At 42.5% G+C, this 23,674-nt stretch overlaps 1 protein-coding gene across 11 annotated transcripts in view; it reads right to left on the reverse strand.

Moving 5' to 3' along the window:
• LOC308296602 (mitogen-activated protein kinase kinase kinase kinase 3-like) overlaps positions 1 to 21,955 on the reverse strand; it is a 75,128-nt gene extending 53,173 nt beyond the window's left edge. For all 11 annotated transcript variants that reach the window (XM_080739924.1, XM_080739921.1, XM_080739923.1 and 8 more), the window contains exons 1-3: positions 21,687 to 21,955; positions 586 to 643; positions 354 to 444 (exon numbers count right to left, since the gene is read on the reverse strand). In XM_080739924.1, coding sequence (XP_080596050.1) covers positions 354 to 444; positions 586 to 643; positions 21,687 to 21,782 — 245 coding nt within the window. In that variant the 5' untranslated portion in view covers positions 21,783 to 21,955. The remainder of the gene's footprint in view (positions 1 to 353; positions 445 to 585; positions 644 to 21,686) is intronic.
• Between the last annotated feature and the right edge of the window lie 1,719 nt (positions 21,956 to 23,674).

The following is a 23,674-nucleotide window of genomic DNA, read 5'->3' on the forward strand; positions in this document are numbered from 1 at the left end:
CAATTTCTGTCTCTAATTTTGACAATTTGGCCAATGTTTAATTTGTCATTTTAGAGGTATTAAAAAGTTCTTGTCATTTTGGAAATGTGCAGATACCCTTTATACACTTACACTTTATGTTGGTTTGTTGTTGAGTGAAAAAACAGTGTTGCACATTAAATTAATCATCTGGGGACCCCTCAAAATATTTTGGGGACCCCCCACAGGTTGAGAACCACTGCCATAGGTAACCAACAGAACAAGAACATGCACAAACACACACACACACACACACACACACACACACACACACACACACACACACACACACACACACACACACACACACACACAGAGTACATAGTCTGTCTTACCGGAGATAACTCCCAAAGTAGGCGACTATGTTGGAGTGTTTACAGTCTTTCATCATTATGATCTCCTGCTGGACCACCGCAAAGTCCTCACCTGTTACACATACACAACACACAGGACTTAATATCTTCATGCTAGACTGCTAGCTTACATGTTTGGTACACAGCATATACTGCTACTTTATAAGTTAACAGTGGCAGAGGAGAGGGGTGGAAAGAGAGAGACAGAACTCACCAGGTTCCAGTTTGATGACTTTGATGGCAGCCAGCTCTCCTGTGTTAACATTACGTGCCTGCATGGAGAGAAAGAAAGAGAAATAAGAGTCAGAAGCAGGATAACCGCAAAACAAAACTGACCCATCCGTTAATTTGATTTGATCATCAGCTTGGTGTATGTTCCAAATGTATAATTCAGCCAAATGTACACCCCAGGCCAGGCATGCGTTAAGTTGTAAAATATACACAGATTTTTATCCAAAACAACACAGGATTTTGCAGAAAATACTGATAATATAGACGATATTACTCCTTTGTTATCTTTATTTTAAACGACAACTAAAAAAATCAATTGTATGAAAACCAGACATTTTTTGCAAGGATCCCACAAATATGGATAGCAATTGTGATTCAGGAAAAATATACTATTGATTCAAAGCATTCCTTAGCCTGCTTCCAGACCATAGACCCCGCCCACTCTCAGAGTGGACTCTTTCTCTGGTCTGGAGCTGAGTACATGAATCGGCATTTATTTTATAATCGGCTGCTCCAATGAGCGTGGGGGCTGGGGGTGAGTCTAACGAATATCCAATCCGCGCAGCAATTGAAACGATTCAAACGAAGTTCACACACAGGCAGGCTGAGGAACGCACGCGCGCGCGCGCGCACGCACACACACACACACACACACACACACACACACACACACACACACACACACACACACACACACACACACACACACACACACACACACACACACACACACACACACACACACACACACACACACACACACACACACACACACACACACACACACACACACACACACACACACACACACACACACACACACACACACACACACACACACACACGCTGATTTCACCAAGCTGTTAATGTTGATTACATGTTTCTGGTCGCAGTTCTGTGTGGAAGCAGTCACTGGCACAGACAGAGACACACACATAATCACACACACACACTCTGCGACCGTGCTTCGCGTCCACCGTGCGTCTCGATCACCGTGCATCGCGTTCACCGTGCGTCACGATCACGCGCGAGCACGCTCGCAAAAAAGTCCCTCCCCCGTAAATCGCTCAGAATAGGGCACAGTTTCAGTCTACTGCGTGAGCTGAGTCTGAGATCAGGCTAAGCATTCCTAGCCTGCTTCCAGACCATAGACCCCGCCCTCTCAGAGTGGACTCTTTCTCTGGTCTGGAGCTGAGTACATGAATCAGGATTTCTTTTCGGCTGCTCCAATGAGCGCGGGGGTTGCGGGTGGGTCTAACGAATATCCAATCCGCGCAGCAGTTGAAACGATTCAAACGAAGTTCACACACACACAGGCAGGCTATGGAAGGCACACACACACGCGGGCGCGTTGATTTCACCAAGCTGTTAATGTTGATTACATGTTTCTGGTCGCAGTTCTGTGTGGAAGCAGTCACTGGCACAGACAGAGACACACACACAACCAGCCACCGTGCGTCACGTCCACCGTGCGTCTCGATCACCGTGCGTCGCGATCACTCGCGCGCGTGCAGCCGTGCACGCTCGCAAAAAGGTCCCTCCCCCGTAAATCGCTCAGAATAGGCACAGTTTCAGACTACTCCGGAATGAAAAATGTACTTGAGTAAAAGTACAAAAGTATTGGTATGAAAATGTACCAAAAGTAAAAGTACTCATTGTGCAGAATGTCCCATTTCACAAGTTCAAAATGTATTTAAAAAATCTTTTGAAAATCGGTGACAAGCTCACAATGCGTCGCATCGTGACACATTTTGAGCATGTAGATCTGCTATTTTCAAATGGCCGAAATATCCACCTGTTTCCGCAGGAGATTATTTGGACCTGTTTGGACCACACTTCCGGTTTAACAGCAGACATACAAGCTCACGTCTCATCGCAGATGCAACCGTTGTGAGCTAGTAGATCACACTCGGCTGCAGCGCCGGAAGCTCGGTAGAGCGTCTGCGCAATGCACTGGAAAAGTCGTGGATACATACTGTAGAGCTGAAGTGGATAGTCTGTTTTGTCTACAAAGTAACTAAAGTTTTCAAATAATCTGAGATGTAGTGGAGTAGAAGTAAAAGTACTGAAAATTGGAAATACTCTGGTAAAGTAAAAGTACCTCAAAATTGTACTTGAGTACAGTACTTAAGTAAATTAACTTAGTTACTTTACAGCACTCCATGTAATGACACTTGTTCAAACTGACATGAAGCGTTTATATTCTGCCATCTGCTTAAACGGCCAGAATACACAGCGATACACAGATCCCTATCCATAATACTGCCCTTCCAATACATTGGTCGACCGTCGGACTGTACGTTTTTTCCCTCTTGATTCCTGAAAAGTAGATATTTGTAGGATGTCAGGTTTCTACAGGACACTGGGTCTGTGTTCTATAAATAGTCTGCCGAGCGGTATTTACATTGAACTGCAGGGAGGGTGGCCTGCAAAACAAATTATATATGAAATGGACATGAATAAAATATTGCCTTTGACAGTGGAGATGAATTGCTGGCTTCTCCAACCCTCTCTCAGTGTGTGTGTGTGTGTGTGTGTGTGTGTGTGTGTGTGTGTGTGTGTGTGTGTGTGTGCGCATGTGCAACAGTGCTATAGATTAGAGATAGTGGTAGTAAGGCTGGATATGCCCAGGAATGCACGCACACACAGGAATACGCTCACTAGAAATAGAATTAAAAGGTCAATCATTTTCTTTGGTTTACCTGGAAAGCGGAAAATACAACGAAATAAGCAAACTAGAGAGAAAGAACGAGAACACACAGAGACGAAGAGTGGGGATAAATATAAAGAGAGAATTACAATGAAAAGTGAAGTCACAGACTCACCCAGATGCGGGCCTGGGTCTCACCACTAAGTCTTTTTATTTACAAAACACTACGGGGAAAACCATGGCATTTCACCTTCTGGTCCATTAGTTCACTTCAACAACAAGTCTTAAAGTGCATTTGAAACTTTACCTGTGGCCCTATTCAGCTTATTCTGATACAATATTAGATCAATTTATTCCAAATAGGCACTCAACTGGTCACCCATTTCTGTGTATCATCCGTGCAACACTGCATTGACAGAGACCGAGAGACTAAACAAACAGTGCAAATGCTTCAGTTGGATTCTCCAAAACAGACCCTGTCGTAAATTACATTCTATTTGGTGATTTAGGGCAGAGCCGTCAGACTCCTGGATTACACACACATATTATATGTGTGTGTAGCAGTTCATTCTACAAAGTTACAGACAGACAGACATAGATACATAGTCACGTATGATACAGACAAAGTCACGCATAGGAGACGGTGTGACCACCGCTCAAAAAACATGGTTGTGTTTAGTTCTAACTCGGGTAGGGGTATCTCAAAATCTGAGGGCCTCTGCTGCTAGGGAGGGACAGAGAAAAGGCTGCAGAAATGAACAAATCCAACCCAAAACAATGTGGTGAAGGGATCAAGTCGACACTCGACACAAGAAAAAACACGAGATACAAGAGAGGAGGAGGAAAGAAAGGCGGGTCTTGAGTCTACAGACAGACCAGATGAGTCTGGTGCCAGCGTTGGTGACAACACACACTCACACAGTCTGACAGACTGAGTGGCAGGACTGGCTAAATGGCTAGTGGGCCAGCTAGGCCAATTGAGTGGCCTTTCTGGCCGGATTGGCCTGATTTGCTGGGTGGCAAACTAAATGATGCTTGTCTACACGAGAAGCCGACTGCCTTAGAGGCTGTCTGGAAGGCTTACTATTACTGACTGACTAACTATTGGGGCCAAGTCCACAGAAAGAGTTTTCTTCATGTTGAAGTGCTTGGGAAATAAAATGTATGAATGTCCAGAGCTGACGGAGAGCTTGTTGTTGTTGCTAGCATGCTAGCTTTGATTATCACGTGATTAGTGTTATTAATTCAAATAGCCTAACTGAAACAGCTAATGGATAACATAACGGTAAACCAAAATGCCAGAAACCAAGTCGATCTGCAATTGATCTAGCGGTGGATCTCGAAGAGCCTGTCAGGACAAAGGTGCAGTTCATTGGCATGACACCGCGTGTAATTTCCGGGACTTACATTCAATTAAAATGAGCTTTATTGGCATGAGGAGACAAACGTTTACATTGCCAAAGCAAGTGCCTCTGGGAAAGAGGGAGTCCTGCCTCTGATTCGTGTACCGAACGCCCCCTTCTGTGACACACAAGGAAGCGTCCTTAAGAATTCAAGAAGCTTTCAAGGTCAAGTTTATTAAGTATTAACGGTTCAAGTGGTTAAATATCTGAAAACACAAATTGACATGAATCCAAAATACACTGATGACTGTGCTGTCAAACGCTGAAAGGTGGTGGGGGGTCCCTGCTTCATCTCTCTCTCAACTAAGGAGTCCTTGGCCTGAAAAGGTTGAAGACTCCTGCCGTAGAAGCATGGCAGAAAGGCACTGGCAGCTTTCTTTCTGTTGACACAATGACACGGCCCCTAATGCTGCATTCCACATAAAGTCAGTTTGTAGTTCCAATTGTATGCAGTTCCCATTTCTGAGCTAAATGTATCCAATGCCGTTTGGGAAAACATGGAACAGCACATTTGTCTTGATAAGTTGATATTCAGGCCTTTGACATTGAAACATTATAGATAATTATTATAAAATGTTAAAACATTATAATGATATGATATCATGTCTGTTGGATCTCAGCAAACCGAGGCAAGAGAGATTTTGCTAGAAATAACTACTTAATAAATTGGCCTTTCCACTGCACTTTTTCAAGTAGGAGGCCGTTTTGTTCAGAGTTTCAACTTCAATGGAATGTAGCATTAGCCTGTCCAACTACGCAATGTATCGTTGTGGGCATGAGAAGCTAGTTAAATTACATGTAGTTTGACTAATGCAGTGACAGGCCGGGGTGGACGGTGGAGTGATTTGCTGAACTAATGGATTGGGCTAACTGCTGGCATGACCTAACTAACTAACCCAAATTACCCAATACTAGTAGACTTCACTTTATACAGGATAAACAGATACTAGAGAATAGCACAGATCAGTGAGATCACTGCATTCATTTGTGGCTTTCCACATAATATGGGTTTTCCAGCCGTTTCCATGTTGGGTCTCCAAGTCTTTCCACTGATTCTGTCCTTTACGAACCTCCCCACCACCACAACCATCCCTATGGCAAGTAGGCCTCATGCATATTGCAGTTTTCTACAGTACGTGTTCACAGCAGGTGCCTTAGCTCTGCCTCAAGGCCTACATCTGCATCTATGCAGAACTATTTGAAAAATAAATAGTATTCAAACATTCAAGTGAGAAAATAATTTCTATTGTACAGGATTTTCTGATTAAAAGGCATAATGTTGTATTTGCCCAACTTAGCCATGCTGTGACACACAGTAGTTTTAATTACAGCCATTCCTCCATTCTGAATTCCTAACCAAAATGGAACTCGAAACAAAAACATGTTAGACTGGTTAGAATGAGTGAATATATTTTAATCCTAAGCGCAACATCCATCTTGTCTCTGGTGTGCGTGTGTGTGTGTGTGTGTGTGTGTGTGTGTGTGCCATGCACACACATGCGGTAAAGAGTGTGGCAGTTGATTTGACTGCCATCTTAAATGTGTATTTGTGTGACTGTACAACCATATCTGCGTGTGTGTGTGTGTGTGTGTGTGTGTGTGTGTGTGTGTGTGTGTGTGTGTGTGTGTGTGTGTGTGTGTGTGTGTGTGTGTGTGTGTGTGTGTGTATGCTTGTGCTATTTTAAGTTCTCACTGAAGGATCGAGTAATGATTGTAATTAACATGGCCCTGTGTGCGTGCGCATGCGTGCATGTATGCGCATGTGCATGTGACACCCTCAGCATATGGTCGGCTCAGTAGAGCAGCGGTGTGACATTTCACTCCTCCTCCTCCTCCCTCTCCTTTGACCAGAAACAAAACAGCATAACAGTGCTCTCTCACCCTGATCACCCTCCTCTCAGCCCAACAACACTTCTTAGAATCACAAACACACTCAGGGTTTATCTATCTGCCATTATACACACTCACTTCATAGGAGCTTAAATCTACGCATAACATGTAAACAGAACAAACAGATCATATAACTAGTAAGACGCCTCAGGCAGGGCAACATGCTTTAGGGCGAGGTTGTGCCAATTCTTGGCCATCTGGCCAGTGATGTATATCGGACCAGTTACCTATATATGGAGACCCCTGGTACCCATATATGGGGATCTATGTACTGTATATAGTACATCCCTTTTATGCCCATACATTGAGATCCCTGTCTGAAAGATATGGGCTGTCTTCCTCCATATATGGGTATTCCCTTATGAAATCCTGTTAGATATGGGCTTAATATTGATGACATTAGGGATCTCCATATATGGGCATAAAAGGGATTCTGGGGAATACCCATACAGGCATTGACACTAAGGCTTGCCCACCTGCCCCCGGCAGGTAAATAAAACGTCAGGGCAGGTGAAGTTGGCTTTCAGGTTGCCCGACAGGGCAAGTGCTCATTTGAGAGGGGACACAAATGTCTATAAACACAACATGAGATATCTGTCTAAACACCTGAAAGTAGCCAGTGCGCTGTGTCTTCTGGTCTGTGGAATGTAAAATAAGAGCACTATTTACCTATAATGTGCTGTTTTTACTGTTGCTACATTTAAAAATATAAAATAACAAGTGTGAAACCATAGACATATTCAATCATAGCTAAAGTATTTGGTATTTGGATTTGGAGGTATTGAGGTATGACATTTTATCGCACAGCCCCAGAAAGTAAAGAAATAAGTGTTAAATTGAGCGGTAATTAAAATCGTACCTATCATTTTATAATGGACGATTTACTTTTCGGGCAAGTGGGCATTACCTTCGGGCAAGTAGAACATGACCTGTACTTGCCCGATGGGCAAGTGCCTCTGAGACCCTAGTGTCAACCCCTGCCATATATGGACTTTTACATAGGTGATGTCACCTGTGATGTCACAGTGATGTGTCAGGGGAACCACAGTGTCAGGCGTGACCTTCAGAGATACACGGATATGTGGACAAGATGTGCCGGTTTTCATAGTAAACTTGTGACCTACGGTCGCAATAAGGATAATTGTATTTTATTCTGGTCTTTCATGGTCACATCATCTTGTTTTTTTTTACATACTGCTGTACATTAGAAAAATATTCAATCCATAAAAATAAAAATAAAAACGTTTCTAATGGTAAATAAGACAACTATTGTTGATTGTTGAGTTTTATGTTCCTATTCTTAAACACAAACCCCAAATAATAATAATCCTACTATAAACACTATATCCCTGCATACTTATGTGCCTGTGAGTGTGTCACCAGCGCATCTCGAGAAATGGCCAACCGATCGACTTCAAAATCGGTGTGCGTATCGTCGAGGACCCGTGGGAGTGATGAGACTGACAATGACTATTATTCTGTGAAAATAATATTAAATTACTATGTATTTATTATTATTAATATACGTCCTCCACAATAGAATATCATTTTGACTAGCATTCAAAATCAAAATTTAAGATTTTGTTTTTAGAGCACAAGACAAGATGGATATAAACAATAAGAAGATATAAACAAGAGATGAGTAAAGAGCTATGGAGACAGAGAGAGCTGGCTAGTAGAAAGGCCGAAAAGACAGACAAAGAGAGACAGATGGAGAGAGAGAGTGAGATAAGGAGACCTATCTAGTTAATGAGATAAGTCCTGGTAGGCAGACACTAAACTGAGGTGATCCAGGATCAGAGTTAAACGTGGTAGAAAAGCTGGCTTGATGACTGCCCCATCTCCTGTACACATTTGAATATAAGTTAACCTTTGAACACATGGCTCTTTTATGCTGGCAGGAGTGTTGATCATTCTCCACCAGCCTCACATTGCCAGACAATCAGAAATCTCCACCTACCGATACTTGACGAAAACTTACATCTCAATACTTCTAAATGCGGTGATAATGGCTGCGGTGATAATGGCACCCAATGCTTTGGATTGGTTCTGCAATGCGGTTGGCTTGGATATCCCTTGTTTGTTTTAAACTCTCTAATTGCTTCCCCCTAGTTTTAACAACGAAAGCTTAGAGATTGTCATTAGTCCCTAGTTCAGTGATGTTACTAGGTTTTCTATGTAAAATGTTTGCCTATTTCTTATATTTATTTTACAATTTGGCTAATGTTTGAACTTAGAACTAGGATTTCTAAATACACTAGGCTACAGACACCCATTTAATTATATTTATATCACTGGGACCCCAATTTATATTAAATGTTAAAATACTAGAGTACAAATGGAACAGGTCCATTTGGTTCCATTTATTCACTGAGTAACAGACCCATAAAGTTTCCAAAAGATTCCCTTTTACTTTGCTTATTAGCAATATAAAACGTTTTATATTCAGCAAAATGTCAGTAATGGTATCGTCTGCCTCTCATTATTGTCAAGGAAGAAAGTACCGTATGTCGCAAAAAAAAGCACCCTAAGACACACACCAAAAGTTTCACTTCACATGTGTGCGGGGGACGGAGGAGGGGGAGCCACCGTTGCACAGAAATCACTTTCAGCTTACGACAAACGGCAGCTTTTAATCAATGCACAAGGATTTAAGGACATTATTACATTGCTTAGTCAATTATGAAGGGATTTCTAAAAAAATAAAACGTCTCCATATTGCTTGGGAAGTCTACTTTGCAGAAAACCGCGGCCTGCGGCCTTTGCTATTCGCTAATCGCTAATGTTTTTCTTTTACCGCGATGCGGTAAATTATTTTAACATGGACTATGGAGGCGCGTCCCCGGGACCCCAGGAGCATGACGTGAATGCGTCTCTGGGCGACATGAACGCGTATTTGAAGCGGGACGCGCACGTAATGACGTCACTGCTAGTTGACTGAAGATATTTATTTTGCTCCTCTCACTACCTGAAATCTGCTTCCGACCATCAGAGCACTAATTGTTCTTTAAATCACATGAAATGAAAATCCTTTTAGCCTAGCTCCCCTGCTGCATCTATGCCCATTTCCTCTATCACCATTCATTCCACTTTGCTCATTTCCTTGGTTCATTCTAACTAAAATGCTTGCATAAGAAATTTAACAGGAGCCGTATTGCCATAAAACATACTTGATAAATGGTTTTCCTGTCATATTCACATCCTCTGCTCGATAATGTCATCACATGTTTGTCCAAGGAATTCACCTGCTGAACTTTCCCTTGCATGTCCTATCTGGAAACTTTTACCGTCTCCCTCTCTCTCCCTGTCTTTCTTACCTCGTTTAACCAGGTCCCTTGCATAAGAGGTGACTCACAAGTAATTCTCTAACCGCTTCACTCAACTAAGGACAATCTCCCAGTTTTCATTGATAAACTGGGTGCTAACAATTTGAGTTTTTAAAAGCTACATTACATTCATTGCAGAACGTATTATGATTGGCGCACAAAGCAGTGGCATCGGTTAAAGCGTCTGTTTTCACTGCCTTCTGCAACTACCTTGCATTTAGAATCCGCAGATTGGATGGCAGAGATCTCCAAGCAATCATCTGGCAATGCAAGACTATTTCTTTACAGCAGCAGTTAGAAGGGGAAGTCAGACTCAAAGTAAATCACTTCACACACTGGCGACTGACTGGGAGGGAGCTGTCCTGTATAAACAGATGTGTACCGTTGTCCACTCAGCAGTTCCAATGGATCTGTCGGAGGTAAAATGCATTGTTTGAGGCAACTTTTAACAGTTTAGGTATTGAGCTGATGCTTTTACCCACTAACACATGCGACAATACCATAAACCAGAGTCACAGTGATGTCACAGTGATGTGGATATCAGGGATCTCCATATATGGGCATAAAAGGGACGGAGTCACAGTGATATGGGCATCCCAGGGATCTCCATATCTCCATATGTGGGCACAAAAGGGATTTGTTCCCCTGGCATCACAGGGATCTCCATATATGGCAATAAAAGGGATTTGGTTCCCCTGACATCACAGTGATGTCCGAGCGTGATGTCAGAGCAATCAACAAAAAAGACAAGCGTTACCCATACGTACATACGTACGTACATACAGATACGGTCAAGATGTGACGGTTCTAATAGTATACCGCGACCTGCGGTCGAAATAAGCTTCACTAACCACATCACTGACATCATAAGCAGTAAATAGATGGTGGAGCTGCACAGTATACAACATGGATCAGGAAGATTTTGGCAAAACACATTTTTGCCCTATTTGTGGAGATCAGTGACCTACGGTCGCTTATCTCCCGATTAGGGAGTGTTACCGGTTTAAATTACTGTTGCCAGAGAGGAAAGAAAAGGTATGCATAGATATCTTTCAAACTGCGCACATTCTAATGATCCAATTGATCTAAATGGTAAACGGTGCATTTATATAGCACCCTTATTATGCGCCCTTATTGTTAACCTGCTCACCGGGAGCAAACTGGGAACTGGGAACCTTCTGGTTGCCAAGCGGCCACTCTAACCCTGAGCCACTGCCGCCCAAAATACGTGTTCCAGGATCAGAGTCAAACGCTATTAATCTAACAATTAATAATGATTTTCACACAAAAACAATACGAATACATACATTCATGCAGAGCTGAGTTAGTGAGTTAGTGTTAGCAGCCTAGCTTAGCCACCTGACCGGAGAGAGAGTGTGTGTACCTCATTGCTCTGGCAGTGGTGGCAGAGAAAATAGGGATCTACAATCTGTAGATCTACAAGCAAACATGTTGTGCAGCAAGGAGTTGTGTTCGAATCCAACAAAGCTTTGAATATTTGGGTCAGCTCGATAAGTAATCATATTGCATTTGGACATATTTAAGCAAAGACCTTACAATATCACACACACACACACACACAGCACTTGTGGCAGGTCAGACTCATTCAGAACATGTTCCTGTAATTCTCAGATCAGATAAGCATCAGCCAGATAACCGGCAAGCTCTTCAGCAATTCACTCCCACTGAGCCAATTTTCCCAGCCATTCCGGAGATTTGAACCGGCTCCCTCCCACTTACAAGCCTGTTTTCGCCAATCATTAGTGCTAAATGAGTACTAATGCCTTAGGGCCACTGACACGCGTCAGCTACCCCTCACCCTCTTGTCCTCAGTTCACCAGACATGACATTGTCCAAGTTTCCAGCTCATTTCATGCACCACCATTTACCAATTTACACCTGCTGCGCCTTTCACCAACACGTAAAATATCCATGCTGTCTTTACCTCAGGGTCAGATAACAAGCAGGGGAAACGCGTACTTGTCAGTACTATGGAAGTAATTAGAACTGCACTCTGTCGAGGTGCCAACTTGCGCCTCACATACTAGCAGGCCACACATGGCCTACTTGTGTGCAAGCAGAGTGCGCCACGAGGTGTGCACTGCTGGCCTCATTGGCTGTTAATGAAGACATTACCAAGAACGCTCTTATATAGCAAACTCTGCTGACATCACCAGTGGCATCACCATGAATGCTGGTCCCTCATTGGCTGTTAATGATGAGACACCGACATACTGTACATACATACATACCCAGAATCCCAGCCGTTTCAGGGCTACAGTCTTCAAAAAAGGGGGACATCTGCATTCATACCCAGTTGTAATAAAGTAATAACCACAGAGGTGGTCAGCTAGTGTATTTTCACAATGTGTATCTGTGGAACCAAGTCAAATTAAAGTAATAAACAGTGGGGGTACCCATTTTGAATAGGATTATTTAGGGAGGTCGCAGCCTGAAAGGTTCAGAACCACTAGGCCAGCTGATACCTTTGGGGCTACAGTACACACACACACACACACACACACACACACACACACACACACACACACACACACACACACACACACACACACACACACACACACACACACACACACACACACACACACACACACACACACACACACAGATCTCCATATAGGGGCATAAAAGGGACGCTGGCAGACAGATACATCTGTATACGCATGTGCAGAAAAGGGACCCAAAAAAAGTCAGACAGAAAAACAGAGGGATGCTACACCAGAATGTTGCGGGTGGTACTGAACATCAACCAGGACGAGCACATTACCAACAAGCGTCTGTAGTGTACAGTACAGGGCACTACCAAGTGTATCAGAGAATATAGCAGTCAGGAGGATGAGACTAGCCGACCACTGCCTACCACAAGACATACTGTGGGGAGGGACCAGTCCCAAACTTGGGCGATATCTATTGGGAATTTTGTACAATACTAAATTGCTATGCAATTACATGAAATAGAAAACAAATGTGTTGAATGCTCACTTTTATACATACTGCATTGAGTGATTTCTATGTTTTAAAGACATCTTACTGTGTGATGTGATTCATTGTACTTTTAAGAGCAGGTATTGCTTTGACTTGGAAAATGTAAAAACACTAGAGGTTCGCGGCGCGTTCACATCTACGCCCCCTCGCCTCGTTGTTAACGTGAAAAGCTCATATGGCTAAAAAAAAAATTTTTTGAAAAAAAAAGTTTTTTGAAAAAAAAATTTTTTTTGAAAAAAAAGGTTTAAAAAAAAAAAAAAAAAGTTAAAAACAAAATGAAAAAAAAAAAAAAATTGGGGGGGGAACTATTGTGGCGGAACTATTGTGCCGCAGCACGTTTCCGGTCGGACATATTTGACGGCCGGACGCACTTCCGGTGAAGAACTCCGCGAATTAAAAAGAGTAACGTTACGTTGCTGTAATGGGATGTACATACATGAAGATTATGTTAATGTGATCGGGACTCGTGCCTAAGTGATGGAATGTACTGGAATGTGGACAGTAGTGCTATTGACTATGCAAACGTGAGTACATCATTTGTTTAGCTAACTGTTAGCCTGGTGTTGACTCTACGTCAGCACGTATGGCGCTGGTGTGATGTGAGGACGTCGGCACGTGTGCCACGTGATCAGTCCTAGCCAATTGGACTGCTTTGGGTCGTCGATCGGTAGAATGCACCGCTCTGTAGAATGCACCGCTCTGTCAGTTCTAGAATGTAATATAGGATTAGCTTGGCTGAAAAACTAGTTTTTGGTCAAAACATGTTGCTCGTAGGGTGGCCGGGTGGCTCAGCTAATTTGTGTGCAGACCACGTGCTCCTGCTATGTGGGCTGGTTCGCAACAAGCATGATCGATATTCGTGTGTCATTGGTGTATAGGTTTCAACCCTGGTTTAGACAACTGCACTGGTCCTTTGAGATAGTTAACATCTTAAAAGTGACACCTTTGTTCCACTGTTCCATGTAACTGTGCTGTGCTCTTCGAACTTGGGACAGGCTCAGTCTCGACACCCAGCAGGGCTCATTCATTGCCAGCTAACAACCCAATGAAAGGAACAGGTGAGGTGAAAAAGTGTTTAACTAGTGCACCTGTCAGCCCTTGAAACACAACCTTAAAGGCAAGCGTCCAGCAGACATGCCAGCCATGCACACAAAGTCCCACCAGCATCTAAACCACTTCTGCTTTAGTCTGGCTGTTTAAATGTGCATACTATAGCCATGTCCCATAATAAGTAATAACCATAGATGACAACGTCACATGCATGTGATTCTCAAGTTTTCTCAACCAGACCAGATTGTATTACGCAATTCTTTTTTCTTTCTTTAGAAAGAACTGAAATGTCTTGAAAACTAGCTATAGCAATTTGTTGTTGTTGTTTTAATAGTGTTAATACTGTAGGTGTGTGTGTGTGTGTGTGTGTGTGTGTGTGTGTGTGTGTGTGTGTGTGTGTGTGTGTGTGTGTGTGTGTGTGTGTGTGTGTGTGTGTGTGTGACTGTGTGACCGTGTGTGTGCGCGCACGCGCATGCGTGCGTGCATGCGTGTGTGTGTGCATTTATACACGGGATACAGAACCCATCAGGAGGAAGTGTTGCTGACTCACTGGGGACACTCACAGCCAAAGAAAACGTTGCTCTGTGTACACGTGTCTCCATCATGTTGTCTCAAAAAATATATACAACTTAAATGCATGTCACAGAAGATCCATATGTGTACTGTACAGACGTGCTGCTGACGCCTGACACATGTGAATACACACAGCCTCTCCTGTCTGCAACCTGACCGAAGGAACCAAATCTGAAATTCTGAGGTTTCTGAGAAGAAAAAAGAAAAACACTGTACCAGGAGCTGGGCAAAGACAAACAAACAGTTCCCATTTATATTACATTTTAGGAATTCAGCTGATTCTCTTAAATAGAGAAGCTTTCAGTGAGTGCAAAAGTAGAACAACCAAAAGATAAGAATGCCGGGCCCGCCGGGCCCCAAAACCACCATAGGCCTACAAACAATAGACAGCAAATTATCAAATATGTCTTGAATAACTTTTTGAGCGGTGGTTACACCGTCTCCTATACGTGGCCGTGTGTGTATGCGTGTGTGTGTGCGTGCGTGTGTGTGTGTCTGTATGTAGCTTGCAGGCCTGCAGTACCTTTTATGACCACACATGTTAAGGGAGGGGCGCTGTTGTTCAGGCCAGGCCAGACCAGGCACACACACACACACGCACACACACACACACACACACACACACACAGGGGGGAAGGGGGGGGGGGGGGGGGGGGGGAAACCACCGCTCAGTTCACACGGGTGTGATTTTTTTTTTTTAAATGGGGGCATATTACATATTTTTTCCCATTCCTTTCCAAGAGCTGGTTTGAACGTGTCCTGTACCAACCAGATACATCACATGAGCAGGCAAATCTCAAAATAGGATTTGACACTAGAATGGTTCCAAGATTTCTTTCAAACTAATTCAGAACCAGAGAGGCAAGGCATTTAAAATGAGACGCCCCCAGCAAGTCTCACCCCTCAACCCACGACATGCATGCATGCAAGGCTTCAAGCATGCACGCACGCACGCACACACGCACACACACACACGTTGTTGTCAAACAATCTGGATCAGGGAACGATCTGACAGTGAAAGGTTGGAGGAGTAACCGCTTCCATAGCAGGAATAGCAATAAGTCACCAGCTGATGGTTGAGGTCTCTATAGCAGGGATCTTCAACAGGGGGTCCGGGACTCCTAGGGGGTCCTCAGAGTTACTACAGGGGGTCCTCCAAATCTTTGTGTGATAGAAGCCTTTTCTCTCCTTTTCTATATTAACCACTTGAACCCTAGCGTCCATATTCTGAGAACTTTAGCCAAAAATAGCAGATCTACACAGATCGGCTATTTTCGGGCAAAGAGGTTTCGTGTAGAGGTGGAAAAGAGCAGACTAAGTAGGTTACGTTTATTAAGTATTGAGGGTTCAAGTGGTTAAATATCTGGAAACACACATTTACATGAATCCCAATATTGTGCTGTCAAACGATGAAACTATATGGTATCTATGGGTTGTGGGGGGTCCGGTCCCTGCTTAAGTTAAGTCCTGACATCAAAACCACAACCCCTGGCTCATGAAGAATCAGATATTAATTTCCCCAATTAAAAAATACAACAGATGGCCCAGACTGCTGGCCTAGCCGTCCGGGCACCTAGGCTCCATTTCATTGCAGTTCTTATGTTACCATGATTTCATAAATGTGGCTTTTTGTGTCATCCTTTTTAGATAACCTTGACTGCACTACCTGTACACTAACACTTCCTGTGACAATCTCGTCCAGGAAGGAGATAAGGGCCAGGGCCCCGTTATCACGTCCACAGACGAGTTGCCATGGTATATCCCATCATACAACTCGGTCACCAGCATCATGGAGCGTCTATTCTTCATAGGCTCAGGTTCATTGCTGATGCAAAGAAACGGCTTTATCTCGGAATCTACTTCCAAAGCGCAGAGAAGGCCGAGAACCGCTCTTTTTCACGGCGACACCGGGTTGTGGCGGTCAGCCGCGGTTAGAATTTTAGTTTTGCGACCGAATGTTAACTGACGTCCATTTTTAAATCGTCAATTTAAACATCATGCAGACGCACGTGGCTTCCGAGGCTCTTCGAAATAAAGCATAAGTGAATGGCGGCGCTCTACAGCCATCGAATTACGAAAACAATGGCAGCCCATATGTTAAACTTCAATCAAAAGAAAAAAAGTTCATGATCCAGACTTCTGTACTAATAGGTAAACACATAATGCATATAAACTGAGAAGCACTTCAGGAGTTCAGGCTGAGGTCTCTATCCACAATTTAGGGAGCTTACTGGGGAAAGGGGGGGTTATGGGCACCACTTCCTGTTGTCAGTCATTCAATTCATTTGAGGGATCAAATCAATCAGAAAGGCTCTCATTAGTCTGCCTACTTACCCCACGAGATCTCCCGCCACACAGTTGATTCAAATGAATGGTCAATGCTTATTATCAAGCACTGAAGTTAACTTAACAAGCAACATGTAATCCCCATGCAGAGATTCCAGACAGGTGTCACAGCAGCAACAGCAGCCAGACAGAATGAAACAGTGGACAGGAGATAGGCTACTGCTAAGAACAAGTGTCAAGAGACATTGATCATTCACTTAAACCAGCGTGTGGAGGGAGATCTTGCTGGGTTAAGTAGGCAGACTAAAATATGACCCCTTTTCACTCAAATTAATTGAATGACTGACAAGAGGAATTCATGCAAGGCCTCATGGGACACTGGAAACTCGTAGATACACACTTGACGAAATGACGAGCTAACTACTGGTGGAAAACGGGATGATGCTGCACCAGTTGCCTTCTAAATCATGGGTCTTCAACAGGGGGTCCGGGACCCCTAGGGGGTCCTCAGAGTTACTACAGTGGGTCCTCCAAATCTTTGAGTGATAGAAGGTTTTCTTCTCCTTTTTTATATTAACCACTTGAACCCTAGTATCCATATTCTGAGAACTTTATCCAAAAAATAGCAGCTCAAAAATAGCAGCTCACAACATCTCGCGCTGCGAGGCGTTGTGAGCTTGTAGATCGGCTATTTTCGGCAAAGAGGTTTGGTGTAGAGGGGAAAAAGAGCAGACTTAAGTACAGAGTAATGACGGCTCAAGTGGTTAAATATCTGAAAATACAAATTGACATGAACCCAAAATACACTGATGATTGTGCTGTCAAACGATGACACTACACACTATATGGTTGTGGGGGTCCCTGTTTCATCTCTCTCTCAACTAAGGGGTCCTTAGCCTGAAAATGTTCAAGACCCCTGTTCTAAATGCGTGAATCAAAACAGCGTCCAGGTTCTGACAATGGAACAAGGGGGGAGCGCTTGTTTTCTGTGGAGATGACGGAGGCGCGCGGGCGTTGTATTATAAACACAATCTGATCTAGCTATAACAACAATCACGACATAGGCTATTTATTATAATCACTAATTCACTATGAAGTGTCTTTAATTATAATTAAAGTAAAAATAGTCAAATAACAAACAAGGACAAATTGTTCTGCCCACAACCTTATCAAACCAAAATGCCTAAACTACTGCAAAAATGTAGGCCTATTACTATGATAATGGTTATTAACTTCTTGTAAGTACCAATTATTAAGTATAATACTTGACCCTATAAATATAAAATGTTTATGATTATTTCTTGTGTTATATGTCATGAAACATCGCATACCTATATACACGAGTGAGCTCTCGATCGGCACCTCCGTACGGTTCAGGCGAATGCAACGGAGCGCTCCCTACCTCCGGTTCAGCCAATCACAAGCTTCCATTGTCAGAACCGCAACGCTGTTTTGATACACGCGTTCTAAATGCATGTTTGAGAGAGACTATGCATCCACTAGGGCTGTCACGATATGACATTTTACATGACGATTAATTGTCACTCAAATAATTGGCGATTAACGATTTAATTGTGTTTTTGTCGTTGATAATTACATTTCTGTTTGGCTTGTAGGCTTTGAAGTTGCACATGGCAGATATGAGACATAACCTAAATATACAATGAAATTACTGACATATTTGACAACTTTATACTTAAAAAAGAACATTGATAGTGGAAATAGCCGATCTACAAGCTCACAACTGAGCTTGTAGATCTGCTATTTCCACTATTTTTTACTTTCTTAAAAATATATGAACATTTTTCAACATGGAAACGATTATGACGATTATGAAAAATAATCACGATTTTGTCAAATGATCACGATCAGACGATTATGTAATAATTGTGACAGCCCTAGCATCCACCTGTGTGTGTACTTGAGCATTCTGTTCTAACGTCTTCCTCTGTTGTAGCAGTCTGAAACAATAGGACACACACACACACACACACACACACACACACACACACACACACACACACACACACACACACACACACACACACACACACACACACACACACACACACACACACAGGAAGTCAGGACCACTGCATTCCAAGACCATGGCTGCCCAGCTGTGCCACATGTATGCAGAATTCATAATAGACTTTTAGGCAGTAACTTAACACATTCTCCGGGAGAGCGTGTTTTCAGCTAATCACATAAAACACGAACATAATGCAGATCTACATCATTGCCGGTCAACTGTTTTAAAAGGACATGGCGCAGATCTAGGTCCTTGGCGGGGAATTGTGGTAGGTAATCACACCGATGTCAGTCAGACTGACCAAAGTAGCCCAATACTGGACAGTGGCCAGCTATTGCATCACACACATAAAAAGAGGGTCTACACTCTCAAAAGAAGGCCAAACTGGGACCAAAGTATTTGAAATAGGAAGCATTACAACAAAAATGTCAGCATGCTATGTAAACAAAGAACTTGTAGTGCCACATTTGCCCGAAAACACAGCTAATTCACACTACGTTTGGACTACTGCCCCACAGCCGATATTAACAGTACAAATAATTGTTAAATTGTCAGATTTTGTGTATCTAAATAATCCCCAAAATAGCAGGTGGCACCATTTGACTCCCTGGGGTCAACATGATGGCATCACTGCAGTGCCCCTGAAACAGGTTCAGTGTCTTGCACAAGGATAATTAAACAGGAAATGGACCATAGTTGGGCAAATCAAACCAATGACCTTGTGAGTATATTGATCTCGGTATATATTTGATCAAGCTACCAGCCAGAAGAGAATTCCAGAAAGTTTTAACTAATTTTCATTGTGGTTTTAGGTTAACGTAAACAGAACTTTACAATCCACAGCCACACACCAATGCAAGTCCTTGCAACATGCAACTACTTGCAATCATTGTCTACAATGGCAGTTACTGTTTTGTTGCAAGGAGTTGCAACAAGTTGAATTGTTGCAGTCTGGCCTTTAGACAGACTTTAACATACTGTATCATGAACTGTATCTAATGTCTGATCTCATGTACATAGGGATGATGTACAGTACATAACTGCTGCTTTAAATTGTGGACCTACTGAAAGTGCTACCACCTTTGTGCCTTACCTTATGCACTGTATGTCTAACCTCATGACATGTACACCGGCTACACCCCCCCCCCCCCCTTGATGTTTTCTCTTCCTGAAAACAACAAAAACAATGGAGCTTTCAAACAATTCTTTACACCTGTAAAACTGTGATGTGACAATAAAGTTGCCATAATATTGAGCAAATTGTTCCTACTCAGAGCATATATCTCATATTATATGACATACATAAAGTGGTTCCTGTGTAAATAAGCTGTAAAGCTTACTAGGATCACCTTGTACCAGTGACTTGTGCCATCATGAAACTGTACTCTTTTCTATTGCAAACTGCTAATAAACTCTTCAATCAAGCACCTTACCATAGGTTCAAGTTGACCATTTAAGGCTATGATCAAACCTGTGAACTTGGCTTTGTGCAACAGTTACTAATTAAAAGGGTCCTGACTCCTGACATCAGACTCTTCAGTTTCTATTCTATGAGTAGAACACTCTGGGACATCACCCATGATTTTAAATCTCTGTAGAAGTTACTGTTTTAACCAGTGAGTGTTTTCATCTACCAGAATGACTATACAGGGCTTGCTTCCCTGGAACAAAGCAAAATACAGGCTTAAATTAGACCCAAACAAGATTACTCTTAGCAGGTATATAATTAGTCCAGCAGAAAAGGAAGAGATAATTGGAGATATTTTGGATATGCTGTAGAAATCAACAGGATAACCTGGCACAAAATGCCTAAAAGCCTAATTAAAAATAAATACATAAAACAAACAAACAAACATGAAGAAACAAAGAAATGTAACCAACATTACATTCCTGATCCAGGGTTATTTTATTGCACTTGTAACACTAATTATGATCCTCGAGGTTAACCAAACGTCATAATTACATCCTATCAAAACTTAAGATGAATTTACCCAGGCTGCCAAAAAGTCCCCACACACAGACTATGGAATCCAATTCCACGACACTGACGACAGTGCCAGCTAGAGCTTAAAAGAAAACAGGGAGAGGGGGGTGAATCCTGTGTTAAATTCATTCATTTGTAACTCCAAGAGTGTGCAAATTAACAGGAATTTATTTACTGTGTATTATGATTTTGATGATTATGATTTCCACCACGATACGGATCGACTCCCTCTTGGTAAACAACCGAATGTGACCGAATGTCGTCACAGACCAAACATCAAAATGATGAAACTAACCCTAATATGGTACCCAGAACAGTAAAACTGCTGCCCATATTTCAACAAATATCAATACAGAGGATCTATTCTAGTATGTTGATGATAACTGAGCATTGTGGCTGACTGTGTGTGCGCTCAGCAGCAGCAGCCCCGGGGCCTTGTGTACATCATGGATCCTCACACCAGAGCTAGCCTCGTCTTTTCACTACGGTTTCAAAAACCAAGGCGACAAAGCCCATTTTTCTCGATCAATAACAACGTTGTTCATCGAAAAAAGGGGGGAAATACAAGGGGATTATGGTTGTGTTGATGCTTTGTCGGTGCCTAGCTCGACCCGATTATTATCACGATCTGAGAGGAGCTGTCATGATTCTTTGCTGCGCTTTTCAGGGATCAAACCAAGAGATAGAGACAACAATCTCTGCCACCCAGCTGCGAAATGGGCTGCAGGAAAACGCGTTACTACTGCGTTACATTGTTTTTTCGATTCGTGGCTCATACGTGTCAAACGCTGCTGTTATGTCAACAACGTTGCCACCCAAAGAGCTAAAAGTTAGCTACTGGGTGCTACTACCAGCCCAGGCTGCAGTAGTTGTTTTTTTGTTACCTTGTACACATCTCCGTATGTGCCGCTTCCTATCCGCTGAATAAGCTCGAAATCCTCCTGCGGGTTCCTGCGGGACAGGTCCACGCTGGAATTCATCGTGAATCGGGGGGTCCCGGTGGTCGTACTGTCAAGGCAGACGGACACCACCAGCACGGTGGGAGGATGATATGTGGGGAAACGGAATATTTAAAAACATACGGCGTCAGAGCAGGGAAATCACAACAGCCCCGAGAACCCTACTGTTGCTGGAGCTTCAACATGGCGTCCACTGCGCAAGGAGCATGCGCATGAATGTTGGCGTACACGGTCCGGTGACTCTGGCTGTGTGACTTCAGTTCAGAAAGAGAGAGCAGAGAGATAGGGAGCAGTGTGGGGAGTGGGAGTGGGACCAGTAGTGCAGTGCTGGAAAAAGTACCAGTCACATTCAAGTATCAATTAGTACTGCAATACAGAAATGTACAAGTAAAAGTCCAGAATTCAAAAATATTCTTGAGTAGAAGTATGAAAATGTCAAAATTTACTTAAACTACAAAAAGTAAAAGTACAAAATGTTTGAGGGCTAAAGTGGTTTTGTACAATACATTTTAAAATAGTACAATTTATATTTGCAAAGTAACTAGTAACTAAAGTTTTCACATAAATGTAGTGGAGTAAAAGTACAATATTTGGATCTGAGTTGTAGTGGAGTAGATGTAAAAGTATAGGAAATTGGAAATACTCAAGTAAAGTATAAATACCTAAAAATTGTACTTAAAGGGGAAACCACCCATTTTCAATATTGAATATTGTAACCGTGATGACATCACACCGGTGTACGCCTACTTTGCAATACAAACCCCCAAATCAACCCTCCAGTTCTATGCAACACAGAAGGGGGGGGAACTTCTTTTTTATTTCCACACAACTCCTCTAACTAAGGTATATTAATGACATAGTTCAATATTGAAACTTAGTTACTTTACACCACTTAGTGATGTAAAATCAATAATAATTTAACTCTGAATTAACATTGGACCCTAACGGATCCATTTGGTTCCATTTGTACACTTACAGACCCATCCTAACGGGTCCATTTGGTTCCTATCATTTAGCTGGGGACCCCCTGGAACTCACTCAAGGACCCCTGGGGGTCCCCGGACCCCACTTTGAGAACCAGTGAGCCAAACACTACCTGACCGGTTCTTTTTGTTAATTAACTGCATGAGTCTACAAATGTTTTGAGATTTGGTTAACATTCTCAAAGTTCAAATGGATACATTTGTTTTAACTTTTTTGGTTAGAATTAAATTAAATTATTTTTTAATTCAGACAATGGTTAACAGCAAGTATCCATGTTGCTCTCATTCAAAGAACTACACCTGTTTTAGGCATACAAGAGGTGCTCCTCCTTCCTTTCAGAAAAATAATAACTGTTCCATTACAAGGTTAAAATATGTTTATTATATGTAAAACGATTAAAAAAAAAACACTAGCCTTCTGGAAAACCAATGTTTTCAGTGTTCATTTTAGTTTACACTCCAGGGTAAATTTGATATGATTAAGTGTTAAAGGGATAGTTAGGTTTTGTGGGATGTTACCATTGTTCCTGTTTACCCAGAGTCAGACAATCTCATGGGTGTCTCTTTTGTGTGTTTGCAAGCTTAACGTAGCTTAGTTTAATTCCTGAATATCTCATCTCAACCTTAATCAGAATGCGTACCAGCCACATAGTGTGTCTGTCGGTCTACTAACTCCGCGTCCAGCAGTTGTTCATTTATCTAAAAAACGTAATACAAAAATCGACAATACTTCTTTCTCGCTGAACATCTATTTGTCCACCTTCAGATGTGTCTCCACTTCTCATAATCACAAAACGTTTACACAATTAGTGGCCTGTAGGCAGTGCAGACCTAGCTGCCTGGGGCCCCATTCAGGTGATTTTTTTTCCTTCTTTTTTTTTTACAAGATATAAAGATAGGGATGGGTGGATTTTTTTCTCTTTTTTTCTG

Source organism: Nannobrachium achirus (genome assembly GCF_963921795.1).
Source record: "Nannobrachium achirus genome assembly, chromosome: 13".
Lineage (NCBI taxonomy): Eukaryota > Metazoa > Chordata > Actinopteri > Myctophiformes > Myctophidae > Nannobrachium > Nannobrachium achirus.